This window comes from Phymastichus coffea, unplaced genomic scaffold, assembly GCF_024137745.1.
Source record: "Phymastichus coffea isolate CEN01 unplaced genomic scaffold, Cenicafe_Pcof_1.1 PCOF00004, whole genome shotgun sequence".
NCBI classification, from domain to species: Eukaryota; Metazoa; Arthropoda; class Insecta; order Hymenoptera; family Eulophidae; genus Phymastichus; species Phymastichus coffea.
In genome coordinates this window covers 9,617,926-9,645,581 of record NW_026706815.1, presented here as the reverse complement: position 1 = coordinate 9,645,581, position 27,656 = coordinate 9,617,926, and the positions used below count along the sequence as shown (strand labels likewise).

The 27,656-nt window shown below is 39.9% G+C and overlaps 1 protein-coding gene across 3 annotated transcripts in view; it reads left to right on the top strand.

Moving 5' to 3' along the window:
- LOC131666866 (sodium- and chloride-dependent transporter XTRP3) overlaps nt 1-27,656 on the top strand; it is a 1,010,463-nt gene that overhangs the window by 678,815 nt on the left and 303,992 nt on the right. For all 3 annotated transcript variants that reach the window (XM_058939879.1, XM_058939892.1, XM_058939888.1), the window contains 3 exons: nt 4,814-5,055; nt 5,137-5,284; nt 5,351-5,552. In XM_058939879.1, the coding sequence (XP_058795862.1) occupies nt 4,814-5,055; nt 5,137-5,284; nt 5,351-5,552 (592 nt within the window). The remainder of the gene's footprint in view (nt 1-4,813; nt 5,056-5,136; nt 5,285-5,350; nt 5,553-27,656) is intronic.

Genomic DNA, 27,656 nt, shown 5'->3' with positions numbered 1-27,656 from the left:
GGGAATTGTCTTCTCGCGGGCGGGCACGAGTAGCCAAGGCGAGAAATCGCCGGGCTCTCGAGCTACCGCGGGAGGACATCTCGCGGATAGGGCGGCAAATCGGAGCCGTACCGCGAGGGCTTGTATTGAAAGGGGAAACTGGAGTCCCATAAAGCGAGGCGCCACCAACGGGATACTGGAGGTGGTGCTAAGCTCGAGCGACTCCGAGGATGAGGTGATGCCGGTGCAGGAGCTGCCTCGAGTAGCTCCACAACCACACGTCCATCCTAACCTCCCTTTCAAACCGCTCGCGTTACAGAGGTTAGACCCCGCGTACCAGTTCGTCCGCAGGGGTGGGCCCGCGCAATTCTACCCAGCGGGATATGTGGAGGACGAGAGAAGGAAGGAGGCTGAGGCTCGCCAGAACTCGGGTAGGAGGAAGCGCACGATGCGTTTCAACCTATCCGCGTGTAATTTTGAGAGGCCAACCTCCGGTTCGACGCCAACTCTACCTGAGATGGCGGAGGGAGCCGTTGCTGAGGCAACAGGCGCCCTCCAGCCATCGGTGCTGTCGGCAAAGGGAGAGCCTCGGGAGTTAGTGCGAGCACGGTTACCGAGAAGACGGGAGAGGCAGGCACAAGGATGGAAGTGTTGGTGCCGCCGACCCCACGAAGAGTGGAGCCGGTTGTGCCGGAGCGACCAACACTTAGGCCGGTACGACCTGTCCCGACTCCTCAGGTGGCGAGCCCGGCCTCGTCCTCTGCGTCGCCGTGTTGGGTCGATGAAACAGGGTTTCGGTTGGTAAGAGGTAGCTTCCTGCAAAACCTGACTCCGGTCCTCTGGGATGAGGAATTGGACGTACCCTCGTTCCGCTGCTTCAATTGCAGAACGGGGTCACATCCCAGGTCGGCCTGCAGGAACCCGCCTCTCTCGCGTCCGGTTTGTAAGAACTGTGGGCTACTCGATGTCCGCGTGCAAGACTGTCCGCGTTGCCGCGATGCCTTTATGGCAGACCAGGCGCGCGCACGGTCGATGGAGGAGGCAAGGGTTCGGGCTCGCCCGGGCGAACCAGTAGAGCTCCTGGCGACGCAGCCAAAGACTGTGGAGCCGGAGCTCGAAACTTCTAGGTCAATGCCCGAGGTAGCCAGCCCTGAATCCTCCGTCGGGGAGCCCAAGGCGAAAAAGCCCAGGCACCGATGCGGCAAGCGTTTTCGCGCTAAGCTCGCGCGTAGGTCACAGGCGCTTGCTGCAGAGGGAGCCGGGACTGAAGCCGGTTCGGTCGAAGATACGGGGATGGAAGTCGCGTCGCGGACGGAGCAGGCGTCGGTCCCCGCGGGTGAGCCGAGCGATCGGAGCGCCGGGGTGATTGAGTCCGAGGCGACTGAGGATGCCGGCCAAAGACTCTCCGGGGCAAGTGCCTCGTTTCCTTCGGCGGAGGAACTACGAACGCTCAGGCTCCGGTATTTGGAGTCGTTGGAGCGGCAGTGAATGGTATGATCCTTGGTTTAATTGAGTACTGAGATAGTCGCGATCTTGGCGCAGTGGATTAGTCGGCTTGCTATGACGAAAGGTTAGGCATACCACTCGGATTAAACTATTCGGTTTGTTAGATTTTGCTCTTAGTTGATTTGGTTGTTACCAACTTAGAATTAATTATAATTTAAGCCAGCGCAGTTGAGCGCAAGAAAAGTTGAAGAGCGCGGAGAGAGAGTGAGAGAAAGAGAGAGAGAGAAAGAGAGTATTAGGCCTATGCAGGGATTGGCAGGCGCGCAACGCGTGACCGATAAGCGACGCGTCGCGTGCCGCCTAACTAATAGGTCAAGGTAGGGAGAGGAGCGAGCGCCGCAGAGCGACTGTAAGAGGCGCGCAAGAATTAGTGCGTGAGAGAGTCGCAGCCAAGCCTTACGAGAGTGAGGGAGTCTAAGCCTAGTCTTGCTAGAGTGCGGAAGTCCGAGCCCAGCAGAGAGAGCAGTTTGGGATAGCCGAAAGGAAGGACGATTAACCCTACCGGCAATGGCTTTGCCAGCAACAACAGCCAGCCCACCTGCCAAGAGAGTCAACGCCACCGACGGAGACCTGGTCAGCGACAGCGGGTAGCGGCGATCTGACCAGCGACGACGGCCGGTACGTCCTGCGGCAGCACATCGCCCAGGATTCTCGACGTTGCAAGGAACAAGAAAAAAAGGTCAAGTCTTCCTTTTCTTCTTTCTCTCTACACTCTCTCTCTCTGTTGATGCGACGACCGGTGCGCGGTGAAAGAGATAGCCTGGCACTCACGTGCCGGCTATCTGAAGGTTCGCGCTAAGGTTAATTTGTAGTGATATAAGTTGCGACCGGTGAATTGTCCAGGCGCCCACGTGCCGGGCAATTTCCCGGTATTAGTCCGCGTAGTTTTAAGTAAGTTTGTAATAGGTTAAGTGTGCGATTTGGTATTAGTGAAATGCGAAATGTTCAGTTGCGATTATCTTAAGCAGTTTATTGTTCGATTTTTAGTTAGTTAGTCGGTAATTTAGATTATGTTATGCGCGCGTTTGTTCAGTGTGAATGATTATTAATAATAATAGGTTGTAAGTAAGATTTGGTTCTTGTCTGTGTATAATTTATTTATCAGCCTCCCCTCATTCTTCCCTCTCAATTGTCATGAGCGAAAGCGCCTCACTTACCCCGCAAAAGAATTGATAACAAAGGATTAAGTTTTGTTACAGAAGAGAGAGAGAGATTGCGAGTTATTCGCGTATTATCGTGCCGATTTTTCAGTATTTGTGTATTTTCAGCAGGAGCCGTCACGCGCGCCGTTTTTGAGATCGGTTTTGAGAATTTTCTTTGCCCCCTCACCGACGAGTAATTGATGGAGACTCGCCCGGTGCGTAGACTGTTTCGAGTTATCGGCTGAGTCGCGCCCAGCCACTGAATTGTATTGGTTTCTCAGCCCTGGTGGACGTGTGATTCCGGCAAGGCAACGTGGCTACGAGCGTCATTGAATTCTAAAAGAGCATTATTCTATCATTCGTGTTCAACAAAAATCTTCAGCAAATAACATTATTCATAAAAAATAACACAGGCCGACAATTTTCAGACCCAGAGACCAGACATACTGTACTCAAAGGAATTTGATGCGCTGAATCCGAATTTGGCCTCGGAATTGCTCCATCACCCTAGGTTCCCGAGATATCCTAACCTAAAAGTGCAAAAAATGCAAAAAACACTTTTTTGCGGTTTTTGAGGTTACATAGCATCTTGAATAAATTTTTTTTCCAAAAACGGGTGACAGCATAATAAAGGAGTACTCTTGCCCTCTGAAATCCATTTTTTTAATTTAAGATTGCTTTTTTTGTCATCGAGATATCATTGATTGAAGTTAAGTATTTTCGTAGTTTCGTAACAACGTTAAAACAGCCTATATTGCATATGTGAGCCTATAAGCCCAATTTAAAAGTAATCGTTTTCGATTGAAAAAATATATAAATGGGTTTTTGAGGTTGCTGATTAAGAATATGAGGTCAGATTTTTAAAATTTAAAATGGCGTACCCAATATGGCGAATCTAAAAATTTATAAGTGATCGCACTCGACCAAAAAAATATGTACATAGGTTTTCGGAGTTGCTAATTACGAATATACGGTCAGATTGTGAAAATTGAAAATGGCGAATCCAATAAGGTGGACCTAAAATATAGCCTCACATATACAATATAGGCTGTTTTAACGTTGTTACGAAACTACGAAAACACTTAACTTCAATCAATGATATCTCGATGAGAAAAAAAGCTATCTCAAATTTGAAAAATGGATTTCAGAGGGCAAGAGTGTTTCTTTATGATGCTGTCATCCGTTTTTGGAAAAATGTATTTAAGATGCTATGTAACCTTAAAAATCGCAAGTAACAGTGTTTTTTGCACCTTTAAGTTAGGATATCTCGGGAACCTAGGGCGATGAAGCAATTCTGAGGCCAGATTTGAATTCAACGCATCAAATTACTTCGGGTACAGTATGTCTGGTCTCTGGGTCTGAAAATTTTCGGCCTGTGTTATTTTTTATGAATAATGTTTTTTGCTGAAGATTTTTGTTGAGCACGAATAATAGAATAATGCTCTTTTAGAATTCAATGACGTTATTTTATGACAAAAAGACGTTATTTTAAAAATTTATTTATTTAGCATGGAAATATAAAAATATTATTTTGGAATTGTAAAAATATTATTTTTAAAAGAATTTTTTTAACGCGGATAATGAATATCGATAGCTTAGAATAGGTATAGCCATAAGATTCATCTAAAAAGGATGTCTTTTTCATTAAGAATAATATTATTTAATTCTATAATAAGGTGTTTCATAAAAGTAACGTTTTTCTCTCATAACGAGCCAGGTTTAAAAAAAAATAACGTTATTTTTTTTTCTAAATCCTAATACGTTATTAATAGGGTATAAAAAACTTTAAACTTTGAATACACAATATCCTCTACTTAAAATATTATATGAATAAATAAAGGGAAATTTTTTTAATAATGTGTATTAACTGGATCTTTCATAGCTTGATTATATCCTTATGTTCTTTCACTACTCAATATCACATAGTTATTTTAATAACAGGGGCATGGGAAAAAGCAGAACGGAAGCATGAGCTAGTCATGCCGGTAAAACATTCAAATGAAAACAGTCGATAAAGCGTAATGTCTACCGATAAAATAGTATAGAGCCGTGGGGGTCATACCAGAACACCAGTTAGTAATTTTACTGTCTATTGTTAAAAAAGAGAATGCCTGACCGCATGGTATGTGGCTGTGGAATCCATAGCTTTCATTGGTTTAGTAAACGCGTTTTTATGTACTCCTCAGGTGGAAAAATTGCTGGAGCCTACTGTTTGGTTGGATGCTGCCACGCAAGTATTCTATAGTTTTGGACTGGCTTTCGGATCTTTAATAGCATTTGGTAGTTATAATGCGCCCCAAAATCATTGCGTGCAAGACGTGTTACTTGTTAGCGCATGCAACGCCTTCACCGCTATTTACGCCAGTGTAGTCATCTTCGCAATTTTGGGATTCAAGGCCATGTCAAACGTAGACAAGTGCCTTGAAAAGTATGAACATCCACCACTTGTACTATTAAAGTCGATGTTGGACTAATGCACTTAATTAATTAATTAATTATGCAATTTCAGTAATAGGATCCTATTGATTAACCATGGTCTTCTTTGGGAAAATGCCTCTGAAATACAGTATAATCAGGTGATTCTCGACTTGAACGCTTCTATATCAAAAGTTAACTTAACACTAGAACGTTGCAGCTTAAGTGAACAACTTGATAATGTGAGTATTGATCTGTTTATACCACGGAAACGTTATTAATCACTTCTGTATTTTATGTACAAATAGGCTGCCGAAGGAACTGGCTTAGCATTCATAGTATTCACGCAAGCAATTGTGGAGCTTCCAGCCGCACCATTTTGGTCTTGTATATTTTTTCTAATGCTTTTGGCACTTGGATTGGGTTCGCAAATTGGTCTTCTTGAAGGGATGCTCTGTGTAATATTTGAAATTGATATATTCAAGCGTGTGAAAAAGCAGTATATTACAGGTAAAATTAACACTGATGCTTTTAGAGCGAAATACAATTGAAGATTATCACACTTGTACACACACTTGCATACAAAATGCTATACAATAGTACAGTAGTAGTAGAAATATCTTACTTAAATTTTACGTTATGACTATTTTCTTCGAACTACTTATCGAAAGAGTTACCTGTAGATATGCGACCATCTTTGAATATTTAAAAAAATGTAGCAATTCCTGAGACGTACACAGAAGTTTATAAAATATTAGGTGGAAAAGTATATATTCTCTATTTATTTATTAGATAACCAGACTTTTTTAATACCGTTCTAATTATTACCTGAATTTTTTATATAACATATTGTAACGGTCTAGTCTATTCTATTTTTTCTTACTATACAATGGTATACCCGAAAATGAGGAAACATTTTATCAAAATTAAATGAAAATTCTGAGTTTTACTGATTAATATTCGAATAAAATTAACTATTGGGTTCAAAGGTTCTCGAAATCGAATAAGACTACTATAGCGATTACTTAGAAAGAGAGAGCAGCATATAACTTACCAAGCTAGAGACGCTACCCCCTCTCCGAGGACCCACACTTAGCCAGCATAAGCTTACTAAGCGCCCTACTGTCGACGGAGAGCGAGAGAGAGGGTCAGAGAGAGAAAGAAAGAAACCATCATATAGCTTACCAAACGCCCTATCAACTTCTATAGCGTCCTAACTTAACAACCTCTATAGAGGGGGAGGGGGGGCGTGTATTCTGTAGAAGGGCCCACTAGCAGACAAACAGGTGGCAAATTATCGCGAAAACGCAACACCATCATCGGGCAGCTTTTTTATGTCCCAGGACATACACATATCCCTTAAGCATTGGCGACGTATCTTCAATGCAAAAGGTACATTGATTACCTTTTAGACGCTCAGCAGAAGGCCTCGAAATTTAGACACTCAGCAGGAGGTGTCAAAGGTACATCAATTGCGTTTTAAACGCTCAGCATAGGGTCTCACCTTATCGCGATAACACAGAGAGGTGTCGCGGTAGCGCGATACCACGACACCTTCATCGAGCAGCCGCTTTGTGTCCCAAAACATACATATATCCCTTATACATTGGCGGCATGCTTTGTCGGCTACTTTGTGTCTCAGGACATACATTGCTTATCTACTCTAAATAACAAATTTATAATTTATTAAAACATTTTAAATTACATAGCGAGAAGCAATTTATATTTTTAAATTCAGCCTTTTGAATTTCATTATTCACATCATGAACTTGTCACTTCGCGTGCGTGATTTAATCGTGGTAAAATTTGTTCAAAGTATGTACAAATTTGCGGAAACAGCATTGTAGGGATAACTCAGCATAAAAAGGAGCCATTTCCGCAAATACAAATTCGCTCATCGTTTAGGTAAGAGGGATTCTGATTCTACCTTGCCTAGCAATGTGAATACTGTAACAGGTGAAATACGAGGTTTGTCCAGAAAGTATCGGGCCTACCTATATATTTTCGTGCTAGTGTTATTCTTTATCATCTGGTGGGTGCCATCCTTCAAAGTAATCCCCACTTGATTGAATAAACGGTTCCATCGATGTTTCCACTTTTCAAAACAGTCCTGGAACTCACTTTTAGGGATAGCCTTAAGTACACTCGTCGCATTGTTTTCAACCGTTGTTTTGTCACCGAATCGGTGTCCTTTGAGTGGTTTTTTTAGTTTTGGAAACAGCCAAAAGTCACAACGGGCTATGTCGGGACTGTATGGAGGTTGTCGAAGCAATTCAATATTGTGTTTGCTCAAGAACTGCTGCACAAGATTGGATGAATGCGTTGGGGCATTATCGTGATGGAGGAGCCAGTCACCACTTTGCCAAAAGTGCGGCCGTTTTCTTCTTACTGCATCATGCAAACGTTTCAAAATTTGAACGTAGTATTCTTTATTGATTGTCTGACCTGTTGGTGCATATTCGTGATGTACAACACCTCCACAATCGAAAAAAACAATCAACATTGACTTAACATTGCTCCGACTTTGACGTGCTTTTTTTGGTCTTGGCGATTCACAATGCTTCCACTGTGAAGATTGTTGTTTTGTTTCAGGATCATAACCATAAACCCATGATTCATCACCTGTAATAACTTTTCTAAGCACATTATCATCATTATTGACCATTTCTAGATTGTCCAGAGCGATTTCTAAGCGAATGTTCTTCTGCTCTGCTGTAAGCAATTTTGCGATGAATATCGCACACACGCGTTTCATTCCTAAATTTTCGGTTAAAATTTTTGAAATGATAGTTTTTGGTATCCCAAGGTCTTCTTCTAGTTCTCGCACAGTCATATGACGATCTTGTTTGATTACAAGTCGCACCCGCTCAATATTTCCTGCGGTTTTTGTCGTCGAAGGTCGGCCGGAACGAGAATCACTATCGACAGAAGTGCGACCATCCTTGAACCGTTACACCACTCTTTTATTCCTGTTTTGCTCATACACTCGCTTCCAAAGGCCTTTTGCATCATTTCAATAGTTTCCGAACTCGTTTTTCCGAGTTGAGAGCAAAATTTAATGCAAATTCGTTGATCTTGTTTTTCAGTCATTTTTGACAATATCAAAATCCGACGAACGCGAAAAAGGCACTGTAAACAAAGACGCGCTGCGCATGAACTATACGTTCGGCAGGTGTCAGTAAGTAACTAATAGATTCGTGAGGCTTTACTGTTGACGTTTCTGTCCGGTAGAGGTCGCTCGAACACTATGGCGCGAAGATATAAACATAGGTCCGATACTTTCCGGACAGACCTCGTAAAGGTTCAGCCATTTCCTGAGATCCATTTCATTATTTAGCCTTACTACTCTTCTTTTCTGCATGATAGTTTGAGTGCTCAACTCATAAGACTTTCTCTCTTTCGCTTATAAGAAAAAAGCAGTTTTAGGCAATCTTCTCTCCCCGATATATTATCGTAGTCTAGCAAATCGACTAAATTTTGGTTGCAGCGTTTTTTGGCCTTTCCCAAATAGATACGACAATACTTTGTAGAATTTCGAACGGTGCATCGATAGGACGAACCGTGTCGACTTAGATCTGTTCTCTGCTCGATAAACGACGCTACTAATTGTTATTGAGATTTTATCACTTTATGTCACGCAGTTATCGCAGCTTTAATTTAAGTAGCTGTGACGAGAGCAGGTTGTTCTCTGTTTCTCATCGGTCCCTATGCCTATCCCCTTGGTCTTCGGCCAGGCTCAGTGGTCAGTATTGGGTGTACCTTTTTTATGGGCCTAATACTGTACCTCTTTCTTCAGACGCCATAAATCCCTAGGCTCTGCCGAGATAGCTTAAGGAAAACGAGAGGGGACGCTGTAGCTGAAGAAGGAGAGAGAGAGAGAGAAAGAGAGAGCGCGCGCGTGAAAATGCACTATGCGGGTATAGGGGGGCGGGCAACGCGCGACCAATTAGCGTTTCGTTGCATGCTACCTAAAAACTGGGCTAAGTAGGGATAGTTCGCGAGAGCGCGGTCTATATTGCGATATTGCGCAGGAGTATTGCGTTGCGTCACTCAGCATCAGCCAGTAGTCGAGGTCAATTCACCAAGAAAATTACCTCGCGCTTCCGGTCTCTCTTTTTTTCGGTGGTTTTTCTGCGATAAGAGGTTTGGCTGTCTTATATCCTGCGTGGTCCCACGCCCTGACCGTCCATTATCGTGGGCACCACCTACGCAGGCAGTAGTATCAACAGTGAGAAGCCTAACGATCGGCCTGTTTTGCCGTTGTCACCTTCGCCTCATGGATATCATCGAGGAGGAAATAAAAGGTCAGATCATCTCTCTCTCGGTTTTTATCTCTCTCGCAGAGGTGTGCAGTTGCGTGAACTTATAGGTGGCCTGGCGATCATTCGCCGGCTACCTTTGTTCGACCTTTTAACGATCTTTGTATTTGAGTGATTTACTATAAGATTAAGTAGCCAGGCGTCAACTCCCGGCTATTTTGTGCGGATTTTTATATTAGAATAAGTCGCATTTGTTATTTAATTAGCGTACATAATATAATAGGTGTTCAATTGATAAGTTTAGTTTTGATTAGTTTAAGCGCACACTTGATTGTAGTGTAATAAAAAAGTTTTGTCATTTTCAAACTAATAATTGTGGTTTATTTACTCGCTTTCTCTTCCGATTACGTTTAAAGCGAAAGCAGCTCTCTTGCCTTCCCCTTTAAAAATAGGTAGCAGCCCGTCAAATCTTTTACATAACGAATTTTCAAGAGTTCCATTAACGATTGTCAACGTTCGCATAAGAACACGTCAATTTATCAGTAAACCATTTAGCAACTACTAATGTTACTATTTTCAATCATATATTTCATGGTTAAATTCTTGCTTACTCTTGAGGATTTAATTTGCATGTCTATTTTAGGATTCGAATTTAATTTTTATAACGTAACCCATGGCAGTATAAAAAATAATCTTTTTAGATATTCTCCAAAAAATTCGCTCTAACACATGCTCATATAATCTTGCCCAAATCTATGCAAATTTTCTTACAGAGATTAATATATTATATTTTATCTTATTTTTATAATATTATCTCCTATTTTTCTTATATAAATTTCATCTGACCTCTTACTCTCACTATAAAATTATTTCACATCGAAAATGTTTTGGAATTTCTTTAAAATTCACTATAATAGACTAAATATTTGTTTGGCTCATTATAATTGGCAATAGTTTTAATTTTCTCCGACAACAAAAACTGTTGATGCCTCAAATTTAAAACTGCCTTGAGTTTAGCAATATTCTTTTTATGGTTTATTTATAAATACTTTGTTATTTATTGATGATATCATCTGCAAATTTATCATAAGTTTATTAATATTATAAGATTATTACTGGCAATATTGGCCAAGCCTGGTCTTGTATTTTTTTTCACCGAGAACAACAAAATAGGTGTTTCGCTGTGATGTCATTAGAAGAAGCATTTTATTGTACCATCAACAGAGTATGCCTTCTCCTGGGTGATTTTCACCCCTACCTATAGCTAGAATTGTAGGAAGGAAGAACGCTCACGATGAAACTGCTTAATAATACAAGTCGGTGCATCGCCCGATAAAGTTAATTTTTCGTAATACTCCAACCGAGGAGAATTCAACTCTCTTTCGACTAGAAAACAAAGTCTTGGGTCTTTTGAAGATTTAGTTATTGGATAATTAACAGTTATTATAAGATTCTCTTTCTCTCTCTCTCTCTTTTCTCTCTCTCTCTTTTTTCTCTCTCTCTCTTTTCTCTCTCTCTCTTTTTTCTCTCTCTCTCTTTTCTCTCTCTCTCTTTTCTCTCTCTCTTTCTCTCTCTCTTTCTCTCTCTTTTCTCTCTCTCTCTCTCTCTCTCTCTCATCCTCTCTTTTTCATTAGATCATTGTTGGATATTGGACTACGGATGTCGTTAAATACGTCAGACCACGACGAGATAAATCAAGTACTGTTACGTCCAAAATTTACAAAATATTTACTGCTCCCTTTCTAATCTTGAGTATTACCGCAATTTACAAGGAAAAAAGATCTAGAGTGGGCAAAGCTAGGCAGAATGATCAAAAGGAAAAATCTGTAGTTGCAAGTTACCCTTCGCCACCTCTGACTTGTAGGGATTTCTGCAATTTGTCGAACTTCAGTCCGGTGTCGCCCAGAATGTCGAATGTACCTAAAGCATCGCTCATAGCCAATCACACTTCATAAGTCGAGAGGGATTGGTGGAATGTTTCAGTTCAAGTTGTAACTTCACTGATTTCGGTAGTATCGATTTCTTTATTACTACTACACTGTTAATCTTATTGAAGAGTTCAACGTTTCATATAGCTCATTACGGTTTCGCTCGCGATGACGCAGTGTAGGGGTAATCTGCCCAATTATTGACCAAAATATTGAGTTCACTATTTTACATCGTGAAAAAAAAAATTCTACATGTGTAATTGATATAATTATTTTTTTATTTCCTAATGAAATATCAATAGTTTAATATATTTAATTATTTGTGATCAAATTCTATCGCAATAACGCATAAAAGGATAAATTTATACAAAGTATGAATTGTCCGATGAATGACAATGGGTGCTCAGTGAATGATCATCTTCAGACCAATGAATGACCAACCTTGTTTTTGTACTAGCTGAATTCAATTTATTAATTAATTAATCAATAATTCTTTGTAGAACACTTTTTATTGATGATATCTCAATACAGAATAATAATTTACCATTTTTAAGGTGTTACATTAATAGTGACGTAAAATTATACTCAGTACGAGTGAATAAATAATGTGTTATTTATCTAACAACCGTTTTACCATAATAATTACAGGTACGTTTCGCATCACAAATAAAATTATGATAACTAAATGAACTCAAGTAAAAAAACGTCAAACTCTAACAATATTACTTATTAGTATTAATTACATTAGATCACATTCATACGCTACGTAATTCAAATAAAATAAGTTATTAAAACAATTAAAATGTAATATTACTCATGTCATCTAAAACTTTTTACTTTTTAGGAACTAAAACACTAGTCTCAAATTTATGTAATTCTAATGACTCAACTTTTTTTTAACATCATTTGTAGTTTAACTTCAGTCTCTTTCTGAATAAACTTTTCTTGTAATATCTTTTGTAGTTGCAATTTTATTTTTTCTTGTTTTTTTTCTCAATTTGCTCTTGTTTGATTTTTGTTTCGCTTCCCTTTCAAATTTTTTTAGTTCTTTTATTTTTTCTAATTCAATTTTTTAATTCAATTCGTCGCGCGCCGCGTGCCACGTGACGAAGGGCCGGCAATTAGCTGATAGCTCGCAAGTGGTGTAGAGACGTTCGGTCGTGCCTATACTTTGTTAGTTTTTCTTTGTGAATCGCCTAGTGGCGAGGGAGTGATCCTTGACTGTGATGTGCAACTGTACATGCGGCACCTGCTCTCTTTCGTGACAAGCGGCAATATAAATACGCGAATATATATATATATATATTGTAACGGGGTAAAACCGTTTAATTATTTTATTCGCGCAATTACTCTAAAAAGACGCGCGTAGTTAATTATGCTCAGTACGTAAATCGGGGAGCATGTGGAAACGTGCGTCAGTCAACCAGTAAGTCCTCTTATCTAAGGAAAGTGATTGGAAGCTATGAGGTATAAGTGAATCGAAAAGCACTTGTTAGTAATACGAATTAGATCTTTTATTATCCCTCATAATCTACAGAAGGTCGGCCCGCGCGTTTGTTTACGTTGACGCTCGCTCATCTACAACACGCTTTGCCGGTACGCTCGCTGCTCTTTGTTATTAGAGCCGTTACATGCACGCATCGAATATTAGAAATTGATTATTAATCACGCAATCGCGATCGCGGAATTAAGCTGGCCAGCTTACCTTGTATTTGCAGGTGATCGGAGAACACAGCGACAAATCGCACAGCACGGAACAGTTTTTAATGTTTAGTTCGCGGGTCGCGAATGCGCGCACACAATGGTTTCGCCCTCGATGGCGAAACCTCACACACTCTCTCTCGTCCTGGTCTCGAGCTGGTGGATACCTGGCACCTCGGTGGCAGCTGTCACGGCTATCTGGCACTAGTCGAATATCGCTGATCTGGCGTGTAGTCGTCAAGGGCACGTGAATCGGCGGTGGCGATAGCGAAAAGCGGGCGGACACAACAATGGTCAATGCTTCACTAGTTCGGTTTCAATCGCGCGCGTTCCGTCTGCTCGCGTGCCGAATTCCTTCGTTACATATTTCGTCCCCCCGGTAGGTGCTGCCCTCAGATGCAGCAATTAAGTTAGATTATCAGCGCTAATTTGACGTTTACCGTCACAATATATATATATATATTATATATATATATACTGCTAGAACTGCATGGCTTTTCTTTTGGATTACCTTTCCTTCCTATCGCTTCCCTCAACTTTCGCGATTTAACCCATTTCTTCCCAAGGCGCCATTTTATAGTCGATTTGTTTTTGACCGAGGAAAACCTCAAAATAATCGAAAATGTATACTAGAAGTCACTTTTCTATTGTAAAATTTCCCGCTCTTTACGAATCTGCAGTCAGAATTAGGATATTTTTCACGGAAAATTACAAAATGGCGTCTTGAATGTCGATGAAAATTTAGTATTACATTAGAATTTTTCTTTCAGAAATTAGTTGCTGAAATTTATAGAATCAGGATGAAAATGTAGATTTACATTGAAAATGTTAGTTCTTTGATAAACCTAGGCATTACGAATTTTCCTGGAACATTTTTTCAAGATGGCGGCCAGCAACATGTTGACAAGCAGGGAAATCTAAAATTTTCGAAATAAAAGCCGATTTAGAGAATGAATATATACTACCTATACTTTCGATGTCGCTGAATACAATGCTAGTGTCAATTTCAATTTTACAAAATGGCGGATCCAATATGGCGTCGTTAATACCAAAATGATGAGCACCAGTGAGTGGGTACTCAATTCCTATGTTTTCGATATCGCTGAATACAATGCTAATGTCCGTTTGCAATTTTACAAAATAGCGGATCTAATATGGCGTCGATAGTACCAAAATCAGGTAATGTTGATAAAATTGCGAATCTAATTACTATATTTTTTTCTGGATTCTTTGTCCCTACAGTTGGATAAATCCTTTGTCTTCTCGAGTATTGTAAAGTGTGTATTTCTCTAACGGTGTTTTTCAAGATAGTTGGAGCATATTCACTCTTTTCTTCGGCTGTCTCTCCAATAGTCCTTTTCAGGATAATTGGCGAGCTTTACTATTCACCGAGTATTTTTTCAAGATAAATATTTATCAGATTCGGACTCTAAAAGAAGTTTCATAAAACTGGCAAAATCATGCCGAAACGTAAGTCGATGAGGAATGCCAGTGTTGATAGCAGTGTTGTAGAAAACAATGATCATAGTGATGAAGATGAAAATGATCATGAAGTTATGTGGGTACCCGATGATGATAATAGTGACGTAGAAGGTCTCGATAATGACGGAGAAGCTGATGGAACTTCTAGATTCACTGATGCAGTAGCCTTATCTTATGAAGAAGTGTATCAAAATTTTTCCGCGAACGACAAAAAGTTAGAAGCCTCACATAAATACGAATGGATAGATCAAGAAAGACCATACAATGTTCAACTTGAATCAGAAATATATAATTTTGAAGCAATAAAACAAAATGTACTAGGAAAGGAACCTCGAGAATTATTTGAAATGTTTTTTTGTGATAGAATGAGAGATTACCTTATTGAAGCGATAACTGAAAATGGATTTGAATTAGATCCAGATCATTTCAACAAATTTTTAGGTATTATCATTTTTTCCACTTCCAATATTCGTAAAAGCTATAGAGATTACTGGTCGACTGATGAAATGTGGCATTCCGATGTTGTTTTAGAAACGATGAATAGAAATTTGTTTGAAAAAATTAAGTCCAATTTGAAAACTTCGAAAAATTCAGATAAGACTGATAATGACAAAGTTTGGAAAGTTCGTGTAATTTTAAACATTTTCAGAGAAAATGTAATACAGTTTGGATTTTTTTGCTCTTCTTTATCAATAGATGAAATGATGATTAAATTTTTCGGTCGCACGCTTCTAAAACAATTCATCAAAGACAAACCAATACGTTTTGGAATAAAATTATGGGCCCTTTGTACTTCTAATGGATTTGTTTTAGAAATAGATATCTATTGTGGAAAAAATGATTGTCAAAGTGACACGAAGTTCTCTATATGTAGTTTAGGATCTCGGGCAGTGATGAATATGCTTCATGTTTTTCTAACATCGGTCGATAAGAATGATGTAGCTAAATATCATCTATATTTTGATAGATTTTTCACATCCCCTAATTTACTGGTACACTTGAAAAAACAAAACCTGCGTGCAACAGGTACGGTTAGAGATGATCGTGTTTTTACAAAGGAGATGTTTCCAAAAGTGTTGGATAAATCAAGTAAAAGCTCGAAAACATTGATCAAAAATCCCGAACAGAAGACATTGATAGATAAACATAAACTAGATAAAAAGAAAGCTATTAGAGGATCTTATGTCGTAAGTCATGATAAAACCAGTGGTATTAATTACATTACGGTAATGGACTCGAAACCAGTGTCCATATTATCTACAGCCGTTGGCGTTACACCTACTATTCCAATGGAACGATTCGATAAAACAGCTAAACGTAAAGTACCAATTGAATTTCCTGGAGCATTCAAGACATACAACAAATTTATGGGAGGAGTTGATCTTCATGATCAATACTGCAGTGATCTAAAAACGAATATTGGTTCAAAGAAATGGATATAGGTTATTTTATGTAGATTGATCGAGTCTTCACTGACAAATGCTTTTATTTTGTACAATATGGTGAACAAAAAGAGAATGTCTAGTAAAGATTTTGCAAAAAGTTTTGCAACGTCTTATTTAGAGCAACCGATTGAAAAGTTATCAAAGCATTTGAAACTCACAATATCTGATCGTAGACGAATGTGTATAAAGTGTACCATAAGAACAACATTTTATTGCTATGAGTGCAAAACTCATTTCTGTGATACTTGTTTCAGAGAGTATCATCATATCCACAATAAATCCACAAAATCTTCACAAAGAATATGCAAAGCTAGCAATGACTGCAAGAAACGTACGAATATTTATTGCGAACAATTTCAAGAGTGTCTATGTGCAAATTGTTTTGACTCTTACCATCTTGAAAAAACAGGTACGCTTGATGAATAATTTCTGCCACTATTGCATCAATTATTTTGGAAAATACTAGAAAAAGTGCTAAAAATTCAAAACAAAATGTAGCACTTAGATTTGCGATTTTATCAACACAAACTGATTTTGGTATTACCGATGCCATATTGGATCCGCCATTTTGTAAAATTGAAATTGACACTAGCATTGTATTCAGCGACATCGAAAGTATAGGTAGTATATATTTATTCTCTAAATCGGCTTTTATTTAGAAAATTTTAGATTTCCTCGCTTGGAAAAATGTTCCAGGAAAATTCGTAATGCCTAGGTTTATCAAAGAACTAACATTTTCAATGTAAATCTACATTTTCATCCTGATTCTATAAATTTCAGCAACTAATTTCTGAAAGAAAAATTCTAATGTAATACTAAATTTTCATCGACATTCAAGACGCCATTTTGTAATTTTCCGTGAAAAATATCCTAATTCTGACTGCAGATTCGTAAAGAGCGGGAAATTTTACAATAGAAAAGTGACTTCTAGTATACATTTTCGATTATTTTGAGGTTTTCCTCGGTCAAAAACAAATCGACTATAAAATGGCGCCTTGGGAAGAAATGGGTTAAGCTGGGTGATCCACGACGCTCTCCGCGGGCTAGTTGGTGATTTGACTTACCGGTCCGATCTTACGTAGCAGAACGTAATCCCGCAAAGAGCTACAATTGTGCCAGCCATTGCTTGATCTCAGTTAAATTAATATTGTAGCAGCCTAAATCCCCGTTACATTTGGGCGCCCAAACGTTGTGGTGTTGGCGTGCGCAACGAAAATCTTATCGCGATTAAAGTTTTGGAAAGTCGAATTCTAAGAAGGACAAGGAATGTGCGTTCACTCACAGTGTATTGTTTGTAAACACAAGCCGCACGGCAAGCCACAATTGCGACGTTCGCTAGCAAATACCAAACTATAAACGACTATAATTTCGTCGCTAGAGAAACGTATATTCTCGAAGCTATTGCTTGTATCAAGAATCGAGCATATTTTCAATATTATCAATATACTCGAAAATCATAAATATAAATAAAATTACTTGTGAAATAAATGGTTAGTATGCAAAGGAGTAAAATATTCTTATAAACACAGCCAAATGGGCCACTGCTGTGCCCCCTGCGAGTTATTAAAGGGTCCTATTTCGGTGAAGGAAGCCGGCGCTGACTTCCACAAGCGCGAATCTACCGCGATGACGGGGAATGTGAAGGGAAAAAGTCGAAAGAATTACAAAAGACGATCCCTTTATTTACGCTATCGAAATGATACTCATACGGATTCTTACAAATTAAGATGGTGAGTGCGCTCGCTCAAACCATGAAAACGCGACAGTAGGCAGTGGTTCGGAGTGTATTCGCTCAACTATTATACGCGACGAGTCGATAATATTTATAAGGGGATTCGCTCAACTATCAAACTCGACAAATCAGTTCGCAGCGTTGCGCCGGGCGACAGCTGGTGCGTGAGAGAGTCCGTGAAACAAATATCAGAATCGGACCCCAGCGGCTCGCTGGTGGAGAGTCGGCGTCTGCGGAACCGCAGTTCTGCAGGCAGTGAAGCTCGCTGGATCACCGGTGGCGGCTTGTTGGCTGCTGGCGGCCGGGATCCGCTTCTCGAACGTCGAATGACGATCGCTGTGGAGGCTGCTCAAAGCAGCCGGAGATTCGCCACACAGGAGAATCCCTCACTCGTCCTTGGCTTGCTCTCGATCGGTGCACCGTCAAACTCACTTCTAGCCCGTGACCTGATTAGCGAGTGGTCACTCCTCAACTACCTCTCAATACTTGTTCGTTCCGCTCTCCTTCTTCTCGCGGCGTGAGACGCGCTTTCCGCGTTCTCGCTTATTCTTCTTCCTCTCTCACTCTCTCTCACGCTCTTCTCGCTCTCGCTCTCTCTTGCGCCGTCTTCTTCGCCGGCCGCGCTCTTTCCTCTCCAGGCCGTGCAACGACAAGAGCGCGTGAATGCTATATCAATCATAGCCACGCTCGGCCGCTACATCCGTGCGAGGAGAGTGCCGCGCACAGGACTAGCGAACATCGCTATCAGCCCTGTTACAAGTACATAACTATTTGAATAACAATTGTATACATAACTTAATAACTTTTATTAATATAATTAATTAATAAATTAACAATTATTTAAAATATTTTATATTGAACTGATAATCGTACTTTTCACTTTCATTAAACAAGCCGCTCGATTGTCTCGTAAGTAAATTGTCGATCTGAGTACGTACAAAATGGCGACAAATTAGTCACTAAGTGACTTATCAATTTTTAAAGAAGATATTGATAAGAAACTGTCAAACTGGGTCAGAGACTTACTTAGCTTACAAGTAGATAGCGTATTGACTCAGTTACAACTACGAACCGACGAAACGCTATATGAACGAGCAAACCGATTATTTCGTAGGTTAAATGGCGACTACTTAGCTCAGGACTTTGTAACAACAGATGATTTAGATGAAGAAGCATCAAAATAATCACTTCACAGTGATGACCGATCACCACAGCTTTGTGTGGCTCCAAAATCTTCGGAGCCCAAATGGTAAGTTAGGCCGATGGCCGCTACGCCCCCAGGCATACGATTTCGATATCGTATATCGCAAGGGCAAAGATAATGTTGTGCCCAATGCGCTTTCTCGTATGTACGAGACAAACGAAGACGTAGTAGCTTCGCTAGCGTCTTTCACTGTTGATAAAGATATCAAGGACCCGTGGTACCGGCAGGTAAGTTTCTGCAGGTCGAAGGGGTGTAACAGGGTTATAGCGATGTTCGCTAGCCCTGTGTGCGGCACTCTCCTCGCGTGAACGCAGCGACCAAGTGTACGCTATATAGCGACTACATACCTGTGTCGTTGCAGGATCTGGATAGAGGAGCGCGACGATCGGCGAGGTGTCGCCGTGAGTGCGAGTGAGAGCGAGAAGAGCGAGAGAGAGAGAGAGAGCGATTTTGACTGATTTTTGACGGCGAGAGAAGTGGGAGCGCGGCGGCGTGAGGCTTAGAAATTAAGAGAGAGGAAGGGCAGTTAGGCGCGAGCTCTCAAGTAATTAGGGCCGCCTAGAGAGAGACTGGACGGAGCGAGATTTGGCCGGAAAGGAACGACTGCCATCGGTGCGACTGCCACATTTGCCAGGAAGCCAATAGTCCGAAGCCGAGCCAGTACACGCAGCGACCATTCGCCGTCTACGAGGCAAAGGCCGTGATGCGGCCCTTCCTGCAGCAGCTTCCATCGTCGCCAGGGTGCCGTTTCCTGCGGGACTACGCTTTCACCGGCGTCGCCTCTCTGTCGACGGACCGTCGGCATCCGGTGGGTCCAAAGCCAGTTTATCTCTCTCGCGCCAGCTCTCGCTCGATTACGGACATTAGCGTATTTTGATTTTATCGCGCACGCTGAGCGATCTCGCTCGCGTGATCCCGCGAACTCTAGTCGCGGAAAGGTTGACCGAGCGCGCTCGCCGCGGCGAAGTTAATTTTGTAGCGATATTTGTGAAAAGGCGTCAATAAATGAGATCGCCATATGTAATATATTTGAATTAAAGTGTCCGATTCTTTGTATCAACCTCCCCCAACCAGAGCGAACTTCGTCCTGTGAAAGTCAGCGCCGGCTTTCTTTACCGAGAAAGAACCTAGAAAAATTAGCAGAGACCAGCCCAAGGCGCCCGGAGGCTGACCACTCTTGCAGGGGATCCAAAAGCACACCCTTACAGGAAGATTGTTGGTTGTCGTTTGTATTTGTACCGACCCGACCCTGAGATTGACGATCTGATGGGAGACAACGATGCTTGGAAGCTCGTTGTTCCAAGAGAACAGCGCGAGCAGGTTCTCATTGAATGCCATGAGGAACCCATAGCCGGCCATTTAGGCCGATACAAAACTCACCAGAGAGTGGTGCTACGTTATTACTGGCCGAGTGTCTACAAAGATACCGCTCACTTTGTACGTAACTGTCAAGTGTGCCAGCAAATTAAAGTCGAACAACGATCACCTGCTGGACTGATGGGAAAACACGTTGTTTCCCGTCCATGGGAAATTGTCTGTGGCGATACGATGGGCCCCTTTCCGAGATCGCCTCAAGGTAACGAACACTTACTCATCTTAATGGATATTTTCATGGATAGAGCGTATTCCGATCCGCAAGGCCAATGCCAAAACGTTCAAGAAAGAGATCAATTATCGCATCTTTTTACGTTTTGGAATCCCTGATAAATTTCTATCAGACAATGGCACGCCCTTTAAAAACTCGTTAGTTGACTCTTTCTTAGATGCACATGGCGTCTTTCACGGCACATGCGCTCCTTATTCCCCCAAATCGAACCCGACCGAGTAAGTAAACCGCATCATCAAAACTATAATTGCGCCATTTATTGCAAGTGGGACGAACATATTGGCGAGTTTGCCTTTGCCTACAACACTGCTATCCATGATACCACTCACTCCAGTCCAGCCTTCTTAAATTACGGATGGAATCCAGAACCACCATATAACGTTCGACGTAAGGAATAGCGCACTGCTTTACAGCAGCTGGAAACTAGGGCCCATGAAGAATGGTACTCTCGCATGCAAAAGCTTGACGAATTATGAGCCAATACCCGCGAAAGGAGTGAAGCTGCTCATTTGCGACAAGAAAAGTACTATAATCAGAAACATCGCGATATCAACTACGACATCGGCGATAAAGTTTGGGTAAAGAACTGAGTTCTCTCCTCTGCTGCCAAGGCCATAGCAGCTAAACTCTGCCCTAAATATATATACGCTGGCCCATTTGTTGTAATATCTCGCTTTGGTATGAATTCTTATCAGCTTCGGAACGAGAATGGAGTCGATATAGGAAAGCTCGCCGCCTGTGACATGAAGCCCTGTTTCGATGCCGAGCAATTCCCTTCGGAGGCGATATAGGATGAGGGTGACGTCTTGTACGGGGAAGGCTTAAAGCTTTCCATTGATGAAAGCGCCCGAGCAGATGCTCTACCAGTGATGGATGAATCAATAGTAGCAGCTTCTTCTGCGCCTATGAATGATGTCGCGAAGACTCAGTTGAGTCCAAGCCAAGCTCCACTGGTACCAAGGGTCATTGCCCATCGAAAAAGAGGACGACCACGTGGCTCCAAGAAAGCCATACCGCTATTGGTAACGACCTCGCCCCGGCGGCTGCGCCCTAGAGGCAAGCTTAACGCTTAATATCCCTCTAGCACGACGTGCTTATACTACACGACACCATAACAACACTAAGCCTACGCTATACTCTTCAAGACCTTTCACAGTCGCTTCTGCCCTTGGTTCGCTTACTGCTCTACTTCCGCTTACGCTTCACCGCTTTCAATTTCTTTTCTTTGTTTGCTCTTATTAATTTAGATGGATCCTTTACAGAGAATGATCCCCGTCAGGAATGCCTGCGAAGAGCCAAATGTGGTCCAGGTGACTATTTCCCGAAGCCTGCTGGCCCAATTCGGGTAGTTCGCCTCCGAGATGGCTAGAGCGCAGGCTCCGTTTCCGCCAGAAATAAAGCCGGAATTACCCTCGATCGAGGAGCTGGCTCGGCGCTGGACAGAATGATATTCGGTCAAGCGCAGGGAAGAGAAGGAGAAACACCTGCGTATCCAACGAGCTCTCCCCGCTCCAGGCAACCAGGGCGAACGACAACGGCCACGCTCTGAGCCACGTCAATCCTCAGTGCACCTAACCCACGTCACTGATGAAGAGTCGATGCCGGCCCAAACCCACGAAGAAAGGTGGGCCGACATGGAGGCAACGTCATGATCGTGTCGTTCTGCGCGTATCAAGGCGCAAGAAAAAGAACGTCGGGCCTATGCAGCCGTTATGGCCTTCACGGACCATCCCGACGCTCGTGTCCGAGCTGACGCATTCCTTGGCTTTGTCTAAAAGGTCCAGGAGGAAAGAGCCCTAGACCTTTCTTACCCAAGCCGCAGAGTGCTGGAATGAGGCCAAGGCCATCCAGAAGGAGCGCGAGCGCCTTCTGGTACAGCAGGAGCCGAAGCGGCAGGAAATTTTGGAGCTCCAACGCTAACTGGCTGAACTGAATGTCCAGTACACGTGGGCTTCTACCACGACAGCAAGTGCTGAGTGCTGCTGTCTCAGGTCCGTTCCCAAGCCATATGCCAGGTCCAACTCATCCGAACCCTCGCCTGCTCACCCATGAAGAGCGTTGCGAAATTGCAAGGCAGAAATGAGGGCTTAACCTCTCAATACTCTGCGCTTCTGCATCAAGATGCCACAAGGCCATATGGCAAGTATGACGGTCCAGCCCCGGAGAAGAGGGGCATTCGGTTCTGCTATATCTGCAATTTGACGCAATCAGTAGAACCGAAAATAGCCCCATCTTCTTCCAACATTGGAAGTTTGAACAGGGGCTAGCCAGCCATTACTTGATCTCGGTTAAATTAATATTGTAGCGTCCTAAATCCCCGTTACAAGCGTAGATTTATGGTTTTTCTATTTTAACTTTCTTTTTAGTAGATCTTACAATTGTTCAAAAATGCAGCTCCTGCTTCCATAAATCTTTGATATTGTTTGACAAGGAATCATCTTTTTTAAGATCCAACTCACAATCAGTACTGTAACTTCCATAAGTCGTAGAAAAACAAGCAGTAATAATAAAGTTTCATCGCAACTGGCAACTTGACCTTCATATTTTTTATGCGAATCATCTTTTTACGTTGATATCTCGGATTGACACTCTTCATGTTGCATGGATAAATCCACTGGCGAATGTTGGTCTGTGAGTGGTAACACATTTTTTAATGAAATATTACTATCTATAGTTAGTGATAAATTGTGAATTGCTACAAAGTTTTGAGAGCTTTCTTGGTATACATTCATAGTTTCTTGTAAACAAGTAGATAATTTACTCGATGTTAAATCGAAATTGGTTGAAACACTATTATCAAGTACTGAGACTTGTTCGATCAAAGCAGATGAATGTTCTTTGGTCTTTGAATGTTCTTTGGCATTCGAATGTTCTTTGGCATTTGAAACTTCTTTTAAATCTTTTTCAGCATCCACATGTGAAACTACGATATTATGACAAAGTACACCTGAACAAACATCAGTGATGTTAACCAAAGCAACCAAAGTTTCGTTATTCATATGCTCTGAGTCTTCTAAATTTTAAGTATTCATCGATAAACTCTCAATTTCTTCGATTATTTCTATACTTTTCAAATCAGACTATCCACTGCTGTTATCTATTATAGGAATATTATTTATATCTAATATTATCTCCTCACCATGTTTGTTTCCTTCATTTTCTGCAATTAAATGTTATACATTAATCAAACAGTTGATATTAAAAAAGAATTCAATATGTTTATGTATATTAAATTTACCTGGATAATGATTCATATCACTAAATAAGTCATTGGAATTCATATTATCATTAAAATTTTCTAAAAGTCCTTTGGCATTTTTCCACACATTAAATAAAACAATTTCATGTGAAGGAATCTCATACTATTATTAGCTGAGTTAAACCTTTCTAAAATATGTTTTGGTATATTTTGTTCAATTAACTGTAACGCTGTTGGCGATGGTATTGCCATTGCTATCACCTACACTGCTGCTGTTCTCATTGGCAGCATTTGAAGGAACAGAGTTAAAATCAAGTTTGTGTCATTGAATGAAGGCACTTTTGTAAGGGCTTATTTAATTGTAACTGAGACCGGTACTGTTAATCTTTGTTCGGCAGTAATCTGGCTGGGCATTATATCCTGTCTTGTATAATTTACTAATGTTGTTTTAATATCAGTGAAGGGATCCGAGATTTTTAGTCTTGTCTGTTCGGCTAATGGAGTACTAGAAGGAACCTGGAGAGGGAGAGTCTTTCGATTTTGAATTTACCTTTGTTGAAGAGTAGTTTTTAATCATTTAATTTCTATATCTACAATTTTCTACAATTTTCTTAGCTTCTGTTTTAATCTGTTGTTCTTTGGCTAGAAGAGCCACTTCTCGTTCTTTAAGTTTACGTTGTTTTTTAGACAGTCGAAATTGCAGGTCATCCCGTTGTTGTTTATTTATATCACTACCTTTAATTCTTTCAAGGAAGCTTCTAATTATTTCTTTGCTATCTTGTTCTGAGAGTGACGATCTTTCACTACCATTTTCTAACATTGCTATTTTCTTAAAACAGTTTCTGTGGAGATAAAAATCACTCTGTTGCAAAGTTATGTTTTTGTTTGCTAGTAATCGGATAAAAAAATTTCTTAAAATCAAAAGCTAAAAGATAAAGACAAAGCGTTAAAGTAAAATGGAAGAGAAATAAAGCCAATGATACAAAAGACAGATTTTCAATTTCCTCCTAGCAAGAGGTTAAATTTCATCGGGTGTATAAAATGTCACACTCTAATAAACATTAGTTTCACAGCCAGTCACACTCCACAAGTCGAGAGGAATTGGCGGAATATTTTGGTTCGAGTTGCAACTTGACTGATTTTGATGGCATCGATTTCTTTATTACTACTACACTGTTAATCTTACAAAAGAGTTAAATAGTCTTCTCAACAATCGAAAAAAGGCCAGCAATAGCCTGCCTACTGGCGTGATAATTAATGTCACCGGCCAATGGACAATTACTCATTCAGCTTCGCGAATCGTTCATTACCCCATTTAGCAACTCTCGAAAGAGCATGAGAGAGGAGGACTGTCTCTCTCCTACTCTTGCGATGTGCTTTTGTCAAAAGCGCATATTAGGCGAAAGACTATACGTGTCTTTTACTCTCCGCAGAAAACGGCATCGACTTACATGCACCTTTCAATTTATACCGAATCTGCCGAGAACAAGGAACTACGTAGTTAGCTGTTTGCGTAAGAAAAACTGATAGTCGCACACAAATTGCGGTTTCGGCACCATCTCAGCGTCCGATATCCGAAAAAATTATCCGATACAGCAACCAATTTTTCTGAAACTTGATATAAATATTGTGTATATAGTAATGAACTTCAGTATAGATTTTTAGATCATTATAATGAGTAGGTCAAAAGTTATAAACAATAAAAAAATTGAATAATAATTTTTTTTAAATTCATATCGCCGCAATCGTTCAAGTTATTGATATCAAATTTGTTAAATACTCGTAAAGAACTATCAAACTACCGATGTGAAAATGTGTTTCCTACAATATTCAAAAAGTTCCTAACTTTTCTTATAAACAAATGACTATATCTGTAAAACGTATTTGTTATTTAAAAAATTTTTTTTACTAGATTTCTCAAGTTATTTTCATTCAAAATAAACAATAAAATTATTTGTATGGTAATTATATCGAATGCAGTAAGGAACTATAGCAGGGGTTTCACCTGTAGCTCCCGCTGTCTATTAACTAACCTTTTTTACTTGCCTTGTTTGACATACATAAATTCTAACTCGATGTTCTAGTATTGAAAAACTCATTCAGTATTAAAAACAGCGTAAAGCTTACTAATCTTTATCTGCATTTCCTCTTTGTATTCAGTCAGCCGACTGAATATTGATATCTGCCTTGTCAGATAGACAGTATCAAATATTTACTTAACATTTATTCTAATAAGATAAATTACAGTAACAAAATTACACAAGATCATAAAATGAAAAATTCTACCTATTGTTAAATAATTTTATGTATTTCAGCCCGCTGAAACCGAATGTGACTTCCTTCAGTTTCTATCACTTCATATTCAAGGGAATTTGAATGTCAAATTTTTAATTTTCTGTCCTAATATAATTCATATGATTTTGAGGTCTTTGCGTAACAACTACTTGTGCCTATCATATTGTTATTTTATTGAGACAAATTGAAAATTTGAATATTATTCTATAAAAATAGTAGAAAGTGCTATTGGGATGGGAGCGTATACATTACCATTGTGTAGTAACACCATTTTTAACTTGTTCAAATTTAAAAAGTCGACAAAGAGTTGGCACTCCTTAACATCATAATTGATTCTAAACTGCTCAATTAAAGCATGAACATTGTTGCAATATACCATATTGTTATTATGAGAAAAGAATTTTCTGAAAGACTTATCTCGCATGTGATAAAATGACACATTTATTTTAGATGACAACTAATTGTTTCTTTCAATCTTGATGTCAATAACTCTGCACTTTTCTTTAAAAGTCCTCAATGTCAGATTAAATTACTCTATTCGAATTTATTGAAAGTATTTGTAACTTTCTCATCCAGTACAGATCTTTTTCATGTCCCTTCAAATCCTCTTTTTCAAGTTCATTGTATTTTTCAGTCTGGTTATTATTTTCTGACGATTTCATACAATAGAGAGTTAAAGAGGGAAAAGTTACAAATAGAATATTAGGATATTTTATAAAACTTCTATTATTTTTGTTGTAGCCCACTGTTTTACATAAATAAAATGGTAATCGGTTTTATTCTCAGAAGTTTCTCTTCAAAGTATTGGAGTAAGTATTTGTTTGGTATATGATTCTGTATTGCCTGAAGAAAAAAGGTGAGTGTGGCATTTGCTACATTTGATTTTTGAAGTCCATGTATTACTAAGAGCGTAAATGGAATATAATATAATTTTTCGAATTTTTCGTGTTCACTGCCTTCTGTATTGTGACAGCACATATTTTCCTCAGACCACATAAAATCTATCATTTCCATTACAGACTGATATATTCATAGAATAATATAAGATTTCTGAAAAAAATTGACTTAAAAAACATAAAATAAATTCATTTGATAAATAAAAGAAGGCTGAAAGTTATTCATATAAGAATTCTTATAGGTAACATATTTACCAAAATCAGTCTCGCTTCTATCCAATATTCGTCCATGTTATATATTGTTCCATAACATTAAGTTTCGAAGGTTTGGAGGATTTTAAAAAAAGACAATTCTGAATTCAGTTTTAAGAAAACTTGAAAATTGTAAATTAAACACTCTAGTCTGCAACTTTCAGAATATCGAAACTTAGAATCCATATTTAATCATTTGATTATTATTTTTTCACATACTTTGGAAAGTATAAGAAGGAGACTGATGAGTATATATGACGAAACAAGCTCGGATGATTTGTCTAGTTTTGGAATAAGTATGATTAATGCCACCTTCTATGCAGCAGGAAAATATGATATTCGAGATATTGCATTAATTGTTATTAAGATAAATCTTTCTACTTATATAGAGAGTTCTTTAAGTAGTTTCCCATTAATGCTGTCGTGTCCTAGGTTCTTTTTTAGATTCACAATAATGTTTATTATTTAATTTATTTTTACGTTGTTGAACAAGTAATTTTTACTGTGTTTAGTCTTCTATTTAACATTGTGAATTCTTCTTCTTTTATTATGATACGTTGTGTCGAGGTAAATACGCTTCCGAGGTATTTAGCAAATGTATTAGCATTATTCATG